Source organism: Notolabrus celidotus, chromosome 9 (assembly GCF_009762535.1).
Source record: "Notolabrus celidotus isolate fNotCel1 chromosome 9, fNotCel1.pri, whole genome shotgun sequence".
Taxonomy (NCBI): domain Eukaryota; kingdom Metazoa; phylum Chordata; class Actinopteri; order Labriformes; family Labridae; genus Notolabrus; species Notolabrus celidotus.
The window spans coordinates 34683513-34696548 of NC_048280.1; the positions used below are offsets into that span (position 1 = coordinate 34683513).

General features: G+C 40.1%; 1 protein-coding gene across 3 annotated transcripts in view; it reads right to left on the reverse strand.

The window, feature by feature from the left end:
• Nucleotides 1–13036, reverse strand: part of sh3glb2a (SH3-domain GRB2-like endophilin B2a) — a 47306-nt gene that overhangs the window by 17381 nt on the left and 16889 nt on the right. For all 3 annotated transcript variants that reach the window (XR_004632557.1, XM_034692866.1, XM_034692867.1), the window contains exon 6: nucleotides 7556–7618. Coding sequence is in view for 2 of the 3 variants with exons in the window: in XM_034692866.1 (XP_034548757.1) it covers nucleotides 7556–7618 (63 nt within the window). In the remaining variant the exon portion in view is untranslated. The remainder of the gene's footprint in view (nucleotides 1–7555; nucleotides 7619–13036) is intronic.

The window sequence follows — 13036 nt, forward strand, 5'->3', positions numbered from 1 at the left end:
TTTGAAACATTCTACAAATGTTTAGCCTTAAGTTGGACAAACTACCCGCTGCTCTCCTCTGTGTGAACACTGTTTAAATATCTCCTGATTCCTTATTCTATAGTGGAGCGTTGTGCCATGTTTAACGGATGGTGGTCTTATTTGAGTTTTCTCTTCATCACCTCGTTGTTTCTGCGTGAAATATAGATTTAAAAAATCTAAGTTTTATACTTATAATATTCTGTTGTCCCTTTTACTTTAAGCTATGAGTCTCTTAATTGTAAATGGTTATGCGTAATATTGTCATGCGGTCACCATCATGCAGACTTTGGGTCAGTAAGGAAAAACAACAAACATTCCACTATTCGTCGACTACTACCAGTGAAAAGTTTGGAAACACCTTCTCATTCAAGGGTTTGTATTTATTTTAATTATTGTAAACACTGTAGATTAATACTGAAGACATCAAAACTATGAAAGAACATATATGGAATTATTTATTTTTTTAAAAAGTGTTAAACAAAGCAGAATATGTTTTAGATTTTAGATTCTGTAAAGTAGCCCCCTTTTTTCCTTCATGACAGCTTTGGACACTCTTGGTATTCTCTCAGTCTGCTTCATGAAGTGGTCTTCTGGAATGGTTTCTAATTAACATGAGCCTTGTCAAGAGTTCATTTGTAGAACGACTTGCCTTCTTAACCCTAGAACACTATCACCGGGTCATTTTCAACTGAGCCAACACATTTTAATGACTTTCATTATCTTGCTGATTGTCAAGGGTCCCTGAGTAGCTTCGGCATCACCTTTGAATTCTTTGAAGGCGTGGGTGTTTCCCTACTCCAGAACCAGCGTTTTCCTACAGGCGCATGTTTGGGTGATTTTCACCCTTTTTTGTTTCTCTCTCCTGCAGCTGTTTGTGTGTCACGGAGTCTGTGCTTTCCCCAGGGAAGTCTCAAATGTCCCAGGAGTGGGTGGACCGAACACCAAGTTTCTAGTTTCATCATTTTTTTTTTTTTAGGATTTTTTGGTCCCAAATTCCAATTCTCATGAAGAACATTTTCCTCCAGAAGAAGTTAAAGTTTAAACATGTTAACGTGACTCTCTCTGATTTATTAGACATCGTTATAAAGAGATTTAATTTAATCATGTTTTTATTTGAGCAGCACTCACAGGCTCTTTTCTGGGTGCAGTCAGCTTTAACTGTTGTTGCATACCTCTTAGTTAATGAATCACTTAGTTTAACAGAAGAATCTGGCTCTATGTTGCCTTCCTTTCACCTGGGTCGTAACTCAAAGTCCTGTCAGCTCAGGTCTTTTTGTGCATCACTGCATCATTTTAAATGTAACCAGGATCAAATCCAGGTCCGGTGAAGGGGCCCTTAGTTACTGTGGTCCAATCTTTTTGGAACAAACTGCCTGCTGACCTCAGGTCCATAACATCTGTCTCCACTTTAAAAAAACAAAAGACTGAAAACAGATTTATTTTCTCAAGCGTATGAATGATATGATGAGTGTTGTGACTGGATGCATGTGCAGCAACAATTGCGGTTTGTTTGATTGCTGTGTCTGATGTACAGTCATGGCCAAAAGTTTTGAGAATGACACAACTATTAATTTTCACAAAGTCTGCTGTTTCAGTTTTTATAATGGCAATTTGCATATACTCCAGAATGTTATGAGGAGTGTTTAACTCAACTGCAATTAATTGCAAAGTCCCTCTTTGCCTTGAAAATGAACTTTATCACCAAAAACACATTTCCACTGCATTTCAGCCCTGCCACAAAAGGACCAGCTAACATCATTTCAATGACACACAGGTGTCACACACATTAACACAGGTGTGGGTGTTGATGAGGACAATGCTGGCGATCAATCTGTCATGATTGAGTGACTGGACACTTTAAAAGGAAGATGGTGCATGACACCATTGTTCCTCATCTGTTAGCCATGGTTACCTGCAAGGAAACACGTGCAGCCATCATTGCATTGCACAAAAAGGACCTAACAGGGAAGTTTATAGCAGCGAGTAAGATTGCACCTCAGTCAACCGTCTATCCAATTATCAAGAACTTCAAGGAGAGAGGTTCAATTGTTGCCAAACAGGCTCCAGGGCGCCCAAGAAAGTCCAGCAAGCGCCAGGACCGTCTCCTGAAGGTGTTACAGCTGCGGGATCGGGCCACCACCAGTGCAGAGCTTGCTCAGGAATGGCAGCAGGCAGGTGTGAGTGCATCTGCACGCACAGTGAGGCAAAGACTTTTGGAGGAAGGCCTGGTGTCAAGGAGGGCAGCAAAGAAGCCACTTCTCTCCAGTAAAAACATCAGGGACAGACTGATATTCTGCAGAAGGTACAGGGACTGGACTGCTGAGGACTGGGGTAAAGTCATTTTCTCTGATGAATCCCCTTTCCGATTGTTTGGGGCATCTGGAGGAAGGCTTGTTCGGAGAAGACGAGGTGAGCGCTATCATCAGTCCTGTCTCTTGCCAACAGTGAAGCATCCTGAGACCATTCATGTGTGGGGTTGCTTTTCGGTCAAGGGAGTGGGCTCTCTCACAATCTTGCCTAAAAACACAGCCATGAATAAAGAATGGTACCAGAACGTCCTCCGAGAGCAACTTCTCCCAACCATCCAAGGGCAGTTTGGTGATGAAGAATGCCTTTTCCAGCATGATGGAGCACCTTGCCATAAAGCAAAAGTCATAACAAAATGGCTCGGGGAACAAAACATTAAGATTTTGGGCCCTTGGCCAGGAAACTCCCCAGATCTTAATCCCATTGAGAACTTGTGGTCAATCCTCAAGAGGCGGGTGGACAATCAAAAACCCACAAATTCTGACAAACTCCAAGCATTGATTATGCAAGAATGGACTGCCATCAGTCAGGATTTGGTCCAGAAGTTGATTGACAGCATGCCAGGGAGAATTGCAGAGGTCTGGAAAAAGAAGGGTCAACACTGCAAATATTGACCTATAGCATGAATTCTGTGTAATTCTCAGTAAAAGCTTTTGATACTTATGAAATGCTTCTAATTGTATTTCATTATACCATAGAAACATCTGACAAAAACACCTAAAAACCCTGAAGCAGCAGACTTTGTGAAAATGTAATATTTGTGTCATTCTCAAAACTTTTGGCCATGACTGTATGTTGGGTGTATCTATTGTTTTCCTGTTTTTATTTATTCTATTTGGAAAAATGTCTTTATGTTTTTAATTCTCCATGTAAAGCACATTGAACTTACGTGTAATGAAATGGCCAAATCACTCTGAAGGAAAGGAACTCTTTAAACCAGATTGTTAAATGGTCAAGCAAATTGATTGGTGAGCCACAGGCATCCACAGCATCCCTGTACACTAATCAGTTACAGCGGATAGCCACCTCTATTTTAAATAATGCCTCACACCCTCTGCACAGGGATTTCCAGCTTCTTCACTCTGGACGACGGTTTTTAGTCCCAAGGTGCAGGACACAGCGTCACAAGAAAAGCTTTGTTCCTGCTGCTATTACTGAGCTGAACAAGCAATAGCTTTTATTTTCTTACACAGTCAGCCCCCAGTTTTATGACTTGAGCCAAGATTGTCTTATTTATTCATGTGATTCTATCGTTTTTATTGCTTGACTGTTTTCTGGTATGCTTTTGAAATGGAACCTTTAGCACTTTTATCATTTTATCATTTTATCATCTTATCATGTCTATTCATTTTACCATTTTTAGTGTTAGATTAGTTTTAGGATATTTTTTGTATGTTTTGCACTTTAAGTAGATTGTTCTGTCTGAAGTCTATCTTGTAATTTTGTATCGACCTAACATCTCACTGGCTGCAAAACAAGTTTACCTACAGGTACAAATAAAGTAACCTGACCTGACCTCACCTGATGTGCTTTATAAATAAATAAAATTGCTATTGCTTTTACTGAAGGTCCTTCATATCGCCTTCAGAAAGGTTGGACAGAAGGATGCTATAACTCGTGCAGGGACTCGACATTGTATTCTAGAGTAAAGAGCCACAGAACAGACCAACTCCTATTTATTTTAAGTATTTTCAACATTGTAGATGAATACTGAAGACATCAAAACTATGAAATAATCTGGTTTTGCCATGATATAGATTACAATTTGGGATGTCAACAGTTAATCAAGTATGGATGAACTGATTGTTAAGAACTTACTCAAACACATTTTTTGTTTAGATTATCTATCACGTGGATCCAACATCATGTTGTCTCATACTTTGGGAGGTGTTTTAAGTTTAAAGCATGTTTTGATGTGAATCAGCTGTGGGACACTCAGCTGGGGTCTGCAGCTGAGTGACAGGTCTACATGAGTGCTTTTTTTCTCAGCCGCCGGACTGATTCTGACCCGGTTGCACTCCCGGCTGACATCTGACCACGCTCACATGCTTGTTTTTCTCAATAAGAACAAATAGACAGAAAACTGGACACTGAGAGTCTGAAATATGTTTCTGTTAAGATCCCTCGTTGAAGTCTAAGCCTTCACTTGAATCGTTTTAAAAACTCCTTTGTGTGTCTATCTCTATTAGAATTCTAAATATTAATAGCCTGTTAGGGTTGGAACAGTGTTATGGTGCTCTCTCTTTAAGAGTATGCTGTGTGTTGTATGAATGTGTACATTTTATTGTACTTTTTCTTATTTATTTATGTGTTCTTGTGTCATTGTGGTGATTTTTGTAGGAGCATGTAACATGTCAAAGACAAATTTCCCTACGGGGACAATAAAGTACATCGTATCGTATCGTATCGTATCGTATCGTATCGTACTTTATATGACTGTATGTATGTAGAGATTATGATCCTGCTCCACATGTTGATACTGAGCGTGTTTAACATTTTGAACACCTCAATATGATCCGTAGCTATTTAATACTGTCAGTTATATAAAGTGTGTTGTGATGGAAAATTTGATTATGGGGAAAAACATATCTTTTTGACGGAAAATGTTTATGTTTTTTTTTAATGACTAATCGATAATTGATCGTCAACATTTAACTTAAGATTGATCATGGAAAACACTAGAAATTTACATCCCTAATTACAGAATTTAATAGGTCCATCCTTACCATTGAACAACACCACTGATGGTCTCAAACACATAAACACATACAAATGAACTCTTGACAAGGCTCATGTTCATTAGAAACCATTCCAGGAGACCACTTCATGAAGCAGACTGAGAGAATACTAAGAGTGTGCAAAGCTGTCATGAAGGAAAAAGGGGGCTACTTTACAGAATCTAAAATATTCTAATTATAAAAATAAAAATAATAATAACAACAACAACAACAACTACAACAACAATAATAATAATAATAATGCATTATATTTATAGGTGCCTTTCGTGACACTCAATGTCACCTTACCCATTTAAAACAAAAGTAAACAACAATAATAAAATACAGTTGAAAAAGTTTTAAAGGGGACATATCACGCTTTTTTCATCAATATATATTGGTCTAAGAGGTCCCCAAAACATGTCTTTAAAGTTTATGCTCAAAAAAACACTTTGAAATCAGATTTTGGTCTGCCTGAAAAGTCCTCTTCTTCATTCCTCATCAGAACACTCTGTTTTCCCTCTGACCACGCCCCCTCCGGAAGTGGATGTGCCTCGGCTCTCCAGCACGTTGATCTAATGTTTACATGTTGGCTGAATATACACGGCTGCTCAGAGATCGCGTTACTTCAACCCTCTGAATCTGATCCTGACGGAGAGGCGCCTGTAGCAGGACCTTTCTGAACGATTGGTCATAGATTTAGTGTTTCTTGTTGTTTTATTTATCAGTATGTAGACGTGTGTCTTGGTACACAGCTACGAACATGTAGCTATGTGGCTATGCTAACTAGCGCTAGCACTTATCCATGATAAATAAACATCATCCACTAGATCTTCAAATCTGCAGACGTGGGGAGTAAAACCGACCTCTGCCAGAAAGGCAGCGGGACCTTTTATGAAGGATTGGTCACAGATTCTGTGTTTCTTGTTGTTTTATTTGTCAGTATGTCAACGTGTGTCTTGGTACACAGCTACAGCTAGTATGTCGACGTGTGTCTTGGTACACAGCTACAGCTAGTATGTCGACGTGTGTCTTGGTACACAGCTACAGCTACAGCTACAGCTACAGCTATGAACATATAGCTATGTGGCTATGCTAATTAGCGCTAGCACTTATCCATGATAAATAAAAATCATCCACTAGATCTTCAAATCTGCAGACGTTGGGAGTAAAACCGACCTTTGTGTTTATTAAGACAGCCTACAACTAGCATGCCTCCCTCCTAAGCTCCTTGTTAGCACACATTTGTGCAGGTAATGAAAAACGGAGGAGGGATTCAGTATTATTTTATACAGTCTATGGGCTGAACAAGCTCCGAGCTCTGACTCCGTGACAGACCGGATATTGTTGTTACGTACCAAAAACACAGAAGTCTGAAACGGCTCGTTTCACACACATTTACAGAAAGGTGGAGAAATCAGAACAGGGGCAGAATGGATTTTTTTAATTCTCGGGGGGTTTGTAGACATGCCAGGGACACATATTTCAGGTAAAGAACCATTAAAAAGTCAATTTTGCATGATATGTCACCTTTAAAAGAATGAACTATGGAGTTGTGGTCAGATGGACTAAGCCAGTCTAAACAGATGAGTTTTGAGTTTGGATTTAAAATGTGGGAGTGAGTCAGTATTATGGAGATCAGTTGGGAGAGAGGTCCAGAGCCGGGGAACAAGGTGAGCAGGTGGGACCAGACGGGTGTGGCAGTATGGAGCAGGTCAGAGAGATATGGAGGGGCGAGGTTGTGTATGGATTTGAAGGTGAGGAGATGTATTTTAAAGTTGATCCGGTACGTGATGGGGAGCCAGTGGAACTGATGCAGGATGGGTGTGTTGTAGTGGATGGAAGCGGTGCGTGTGATGATACGGGCGGTTGAATTTTGAACCAGTTGTGGTTTATAGAGGGGTTTTGGGTGTGGGAGGCCAAACAGAAAGGAGTTGCAATAGTCCAAACGGGGAGTCGACTAAGCTGTGAGCAAGAACGGCGGTGGAGTGGGGAGTGAGTGAAGGCCGGAGACGGTTAATATTGCGTATAAAACATATTCTGCTTTTGTGAATTAAATAATTCTCTATGTGTTCTTTCATAGTTTTGTCTTTGGTATTAATCTACAGTGTTTCAAATAATTAAAATAAATAAAAACCCTTGAATGAGAAGGTGTTTCCAAACTTTTGACTGTTAGTTGTTGTTATTTTCATATGTACCACTTGAAATCTCCCCTCAGGGAAGTAAACCAGACAAGTCAGCGATTCACAGATGAATGAAAAGGTTACGAAAGAGACCGTGACAAGTAAATGAGTAACACCCTTTTGCTAACCGACTTAACAACAACTGTTGTTACTACAAAATATCAAACTTGGTGATACACCGGTGTGGTATGCACTGAGCACTGTATTTTAACAGGAATGATACACCTTCTTAGTGACCACATAGTGACAAAGTACACACCTTCTCTTGTTCCTGAACCATGAGTCCTAATAGTGACTAATGAATATGAATGAAGCGTTACTTCTTACCGCAGAGGCACTGGCAGAGAGCACATAGTTACGGGGTCTGGTCTCCTGGAAGTCTGGAGCCATCTGCAGTGAGAGAAAGGTTTTTTAAACACGGATACTGATACATGTTCAATGTAAACATGCCTGACGTCACACTATGCATCAAAAAATGAAGACAAAGCAACTTCAAAGCACAGCAGGAATAAATGAGGACTACTGTGGAATCTCTGCATTAGTGTGGAGAGTTCTGGTATGTTTTTATTAATTTCTTTATTTCTTATTACAAATATTTTGTTTTTTATAATATTCAGCTTCAGCTTCAACTTGGAGCCCTAGAGCAGCTGTAATGTTCACAAGGTGACCTTGTGGATTCTTTAAAAACTTTTAAAATGCTGGATTTCAGGACGCTGGTGGCCTAGCGGTCTAAGAAGTTGCCGGTTCGACTCCCATCTGCATGTCTTCTCCCACTCTCTGCTCCCCACATTCCCTGTCTCTCTTCAGCTGTCCCATTCATAAAGGCAAAAAGCCCCAAAAAATACAACTTTAAAAAAAAATTGGATTTCCTATTTCCAGTTTATTTTCCTCTGCCGTCTGAGTAAACAATAATTGAACACAACCTCTCAGATTAATTCCTTATCTCAAAGACTATGCACCTGCCAGCATACTCAGTCACATCAGGTGTGTCACTGCTCATATTATTAAACATGGATACTGATACATGTTCAATGTAAACATGCCTGGGTCACAATATGCATCAACAAATGAAGACAAAGAAACTTCAAATCACAGCAGGAATGAATGAGGACTACTGTGAAATCTCTGCATTACTGTGGAGAGTTCTGGTATGTTTTTTTATTAATTTCTTTATTATTATTATTATTATTTTTTTTTTTATATTTTGGGGCATTTTCACCTTTAATGGATAGGACAGCTGAAGAAAGACATGTAATGTGGGGAGCAGAGAGTGGGGGAAGACATGCAGTAAATGGTCGAGGCTGGAATCGAACCTGTGACCTCTGCGATGAGGGCTTTAGCCTCTGTACACGGTGTTCCAAAGGATTATGCAAGTTTCAGTTTTGTGAATATTTAAAAAAATGTGTTTCCAGTCAGTTTCAATTTTGTTAGGAAGTCAGATGGGGAATATATTTCCTCAATTGTGTGGTTAAAATGACGCTTTTCAAAGTACGTCGGCTGTATTTTAAAATAAACGCAGAATCAGCAGAAATGAGTGAGCCAAATTATTATGCAAGTTGGTGTTAAGAGCATATAACTTGTGAGAATCAAAAACTAGGCACCATTTTAGATATTTACTACAGCTGTATTCAAACTTCAACAAAAACAACACTTTTCTTTACATTTGTAAACAAAATAAAAGTGTTAATGTATTCGAAACATTTTAATCTAAAGTGTTTCTCTTTTTCTCTTCTCTTTTTCTTTCAGTGAGGGTCAGAGGTCACTGTAAACTGATTTAGGTTCTGATGACTTCTCTGCTGACACTGTGAGTTGTACTTTGTATGGTTTCCCAAAGATTCTCTTCCAGCTGTATTTCTTGCCATCACTGTAATGTATCTCCTTTATTATTGACCACAAGTTCTTTTACACCATCCTGAACCTGTCGGTCCTTTTCAGGTTTGTGAATCTGTAAAAGTTTCCTTCCATGGTGGAAAAGTCAATCAGCTAAAGGGAAGAAGATGCTAGTGTCGTGCTACCATCACATGCCTCACGTTATTCCCAGGACAGGACGGCGTCTCAGGGCTTTAAGGACGATCGCCTCATGAACTGGCCTGCCAGCTCACCCGATCTCAACCCGACTGAGAACTTGTGGTCAATAATAAAGGAGATAAATTACAGTGATGGTTAGGGATGGGTACCGAATTCGGTACTTTTATAGGTACCGACCGAATTCCGTCGGTACTACCGAGTACCGACTCACGTAAAATCAAACAGTACCATGTTTCGGTACCTGAACGCATCCCTGTGACTGTGAGGGAGTGGCAGAGTAGGTGATTTTCCATACTTTCACCCTGTAATAAAGTCAGAGACTGACCGGGTGGACGTCTCTGCTCTCTGCAGCTGACGGTCGCGCGCACTCAGCGCGAGGCAGAGCTGCAGGATTAAGTTTATTTTCTACGGTCTATGGTTGAGACTGACTCTCTTGCTCCGACTACCTGCCCTGTTTATAACCGTTCCTGTGTGCGTGAATGCCCAACAAGTAAGTTTTGTGTCCTGTTATTATAAAGAGACAGAGAACTGACTTTCTCCCGTCCGCAGGCGTTCACGTGTGTTCATTGATAAACTCCTGAAAGAGACGCCACGAGCACGTGTCAGCTAATATATCTAATCACCTTTATAATCCTGTTCCTGTTCATTTCATGTTAAATTAAATAAATATGTTAAATTAAACTAATTTGAGATTTCTTTTTTTTTTTTTTTAATTAACATTTATTACCATATAAACACACAAAAGTATCGGAAATTGGTACCGTTGAGTACCGGTACCGATTCCCAGGTACCGGGTATCGGTACAGTATCAGTTCAAATGTGAAAGGTACCCATCCCTAGTGATGGTGAGAAATATAGCTCAAATGAGAATCTTTGGAAAGCCTTCCCAAGATCAGGCCCTTCCTTTCACACCATGACCTAGAAATTATCATCCATGCATTCATCACTTCCCGATTAGATTATTGTAACTCACTCCACACCTACCTAAGCAAACACCACCTCTCAAAAATCCAATTAGTCCAAAACGCCGCTGCCAGACTCCTCACACACACCAATTAAAGGGAACACATCACACTTATTTTAGCCTCCCTTCACTGGTTACCTGTGGGTTTTTAGAATTGATTTTAAGATTTTAACTCTCACTTTTAAAGCAATAAATGGACTGGCGCCTGAGTACCTAAGTGAATGCCTTAAAATGTATGTCCCCAACTGCTGCCTGAGATCTTCCGGCAGGTCCCTCTTGGAACTCCCAAGGGCGAAGATAAAAACCAGAGACGACCGGGCCTTTGCGGTCAGGGCCCCATCACTCTGGAATGACCTGGCGGAGGACATCAGGCAAGCCACATCCTTATAAACACACTTTTTTAAAATGTGCTTTGATTTCTTAACTCATCATGACTTTTTCATGACATTGACCTCCCTGAACTGGTTTCAACAGTTTCTTCAGCTAAACCATCGACCTGTCTTTTAGAACCAATCCCAACTAAGCTGCTAAAAAAAGTAATTCCACTAGTTAGCAGTTCTTTACTCAGTATGATTAATATGTCTTTACTGACAGGCTATGTACCTCAATCATTTAAAGTAGCTGTAATTAAACCTCTCCTTAAAAAGCCCACTCTTGATTCAGGCTCCTTATCTAACTATAAACCGATATCTAACCCCCTGTTTATCTCTAAAATCCTGGAGAAAATGATGTCAGTTCAGCTCTGGGACATTCTTGGGAGCAGCAGTTTATTTGAGGACTTTCAGTCTGGGTTTAGAGTCCACCATAGCACAGAGACTGCACAGCTAAAAGTAACCAATGATCTACTAATGGCCTCAGACAGTGGTCTTCTCTCTGTACTGGTTTTATTAGATCTTACCGCTACATTCGATACGATTGACCATCAAATCCTGTTACAGAGATTAGAGCGACTAATTGGCATTACAGGAACTGCTTTAGCTTGGTTTAAATCATACTTAACAGATCGATCTCAATTCCTCAGTGTAGACCAGGGTTAGTCAGGGAGTTCCACAAGGATCAGTGTTAGGACCAATTCTTTTCACCTTATATATGCTTCCTCTAGGTAACATCACGAGGAAACACTCAATTCATTTTCATTGTTATGCTGATGACAGCTATATTTATCAGTGAGTAATATAAGTACCTTAGACGGCATTAGTCTGGCATCCAGCACCTCTGCTAGAGATCTTGGAGTCCTATTTGATCAAGATTTATCCTTCAACTCCCAAATTCAGCAAATCTCAAGGTCAGCCTATTTTCACTTGCGCAATATTTCTAAAATTAGACACTTCCTATCTCAGAGCGACGCAGAAAAACTAGTCCATGCATTTGTTACCTCCAGGTTAGATTACTGTAACTCCCTCTTATCAGGCTGCCCCAATAAGTCTCTAAAGACTCTTCAGCTAGTTCAAAACACCGCAGCTTGAGTATTGACTAGAACTAGGAAGAGAGAGCACATCTCTCCAGTGTTAGCTTCTCTACACTGACTCCCAATAAAATGTAGACTAGAATTTAAAATCCTTCTTTTAACCTACAAAGCCCTTAAAAATCAGGTACCCTCATATCTTAAAGAGCTCATAGTGCCCTATTACCCCTCTAGAACTCTACGCTCCCAACATGCAGGCCTGCTGGTCGTACCTACAGTCTCTAAAATTAGTATGGGAGGTAGAACCTTTAGTTACCAGGCCCCTCTCCTTTGGAATCATCTACCTAGTCAAGGTCCGGGAGGCAGACACCCTCTCCACTTTTAAGAGTAGGCTTCAAACTTTCCTTTTTGATAAAGCTTATAATTAAAGCTGGCTCAGGCTTGGACCAGCTTTTGTTATGCTGCTATAGGCCTAGACTACCGGGGGAACTGGCGCACTATCACAATGGGATCCTAGCTCACCCCCTTCCCCCCAACCCCCTCATCACTTACTTTAACTCTGCCTGTCCCAATAAAATTACTAACCATAGACCTTTCTGGAGTCCCTGAGCTCCCTTGTCTCGTAGATTCCTCTGAGCTGCCGTAGACGTCCTCCTGCTGCAGACGTTCTGGACTCCAGCTGATACGGATGTACTGGACTTCAGCGGCAACAGCTTCTACTACTCGTCTCATCACTATCACCTCTCTCTCTTACTCCCCTCTATCCCTCTTTCCAGACCCAACTCGGTCGAGGCATGATAGCTGTCTAACATGAGTCTGGTTCTGCCTGAGGTTTCTGCCTGTTAAAGGAAGTTTTCCCTCGCCACTGTAACTAGCTAAATACTGCGAGGTGCAATGCTCATGGTGGATTAAGGTGGGGTCAGACTGAGTCTTATCCTGTCTTGAAGTTGGGTCTATGTTCATAATTTGACATAGAGTGATCTAGACCTGTTCTGTTTGTAAAAGCGTCCTGAGATAATGTTTGTTGTGATTTGGCGCTATACAAATAAAGATCGTTTGATTGATTGATTGATTTTAATTTCTGCGCGGTTTTTAATATTGTTTTTACTTCACTCATTTTACCTCTCCTCCATGTAATTTATTGTTTTTGTTTTCACTCACTATGTCTTGCACTCTGTAAAGCACTTTGTAAACATGTTTCCAAAGATGCTATATAAATAAAATGTATTATTATTATTATTATTATTATTATTATTATTATCATTATTATTATTATTATTATTATCATTATTATTATTATTATTATTATTATTATTATTATACAAGGTGCAGCACACAGAGTCATCAGAAACTAAATCAGTTTACAGTGACCTCTGACCCTCACTGAAAGAAAAGGAGGTTATATTGGACA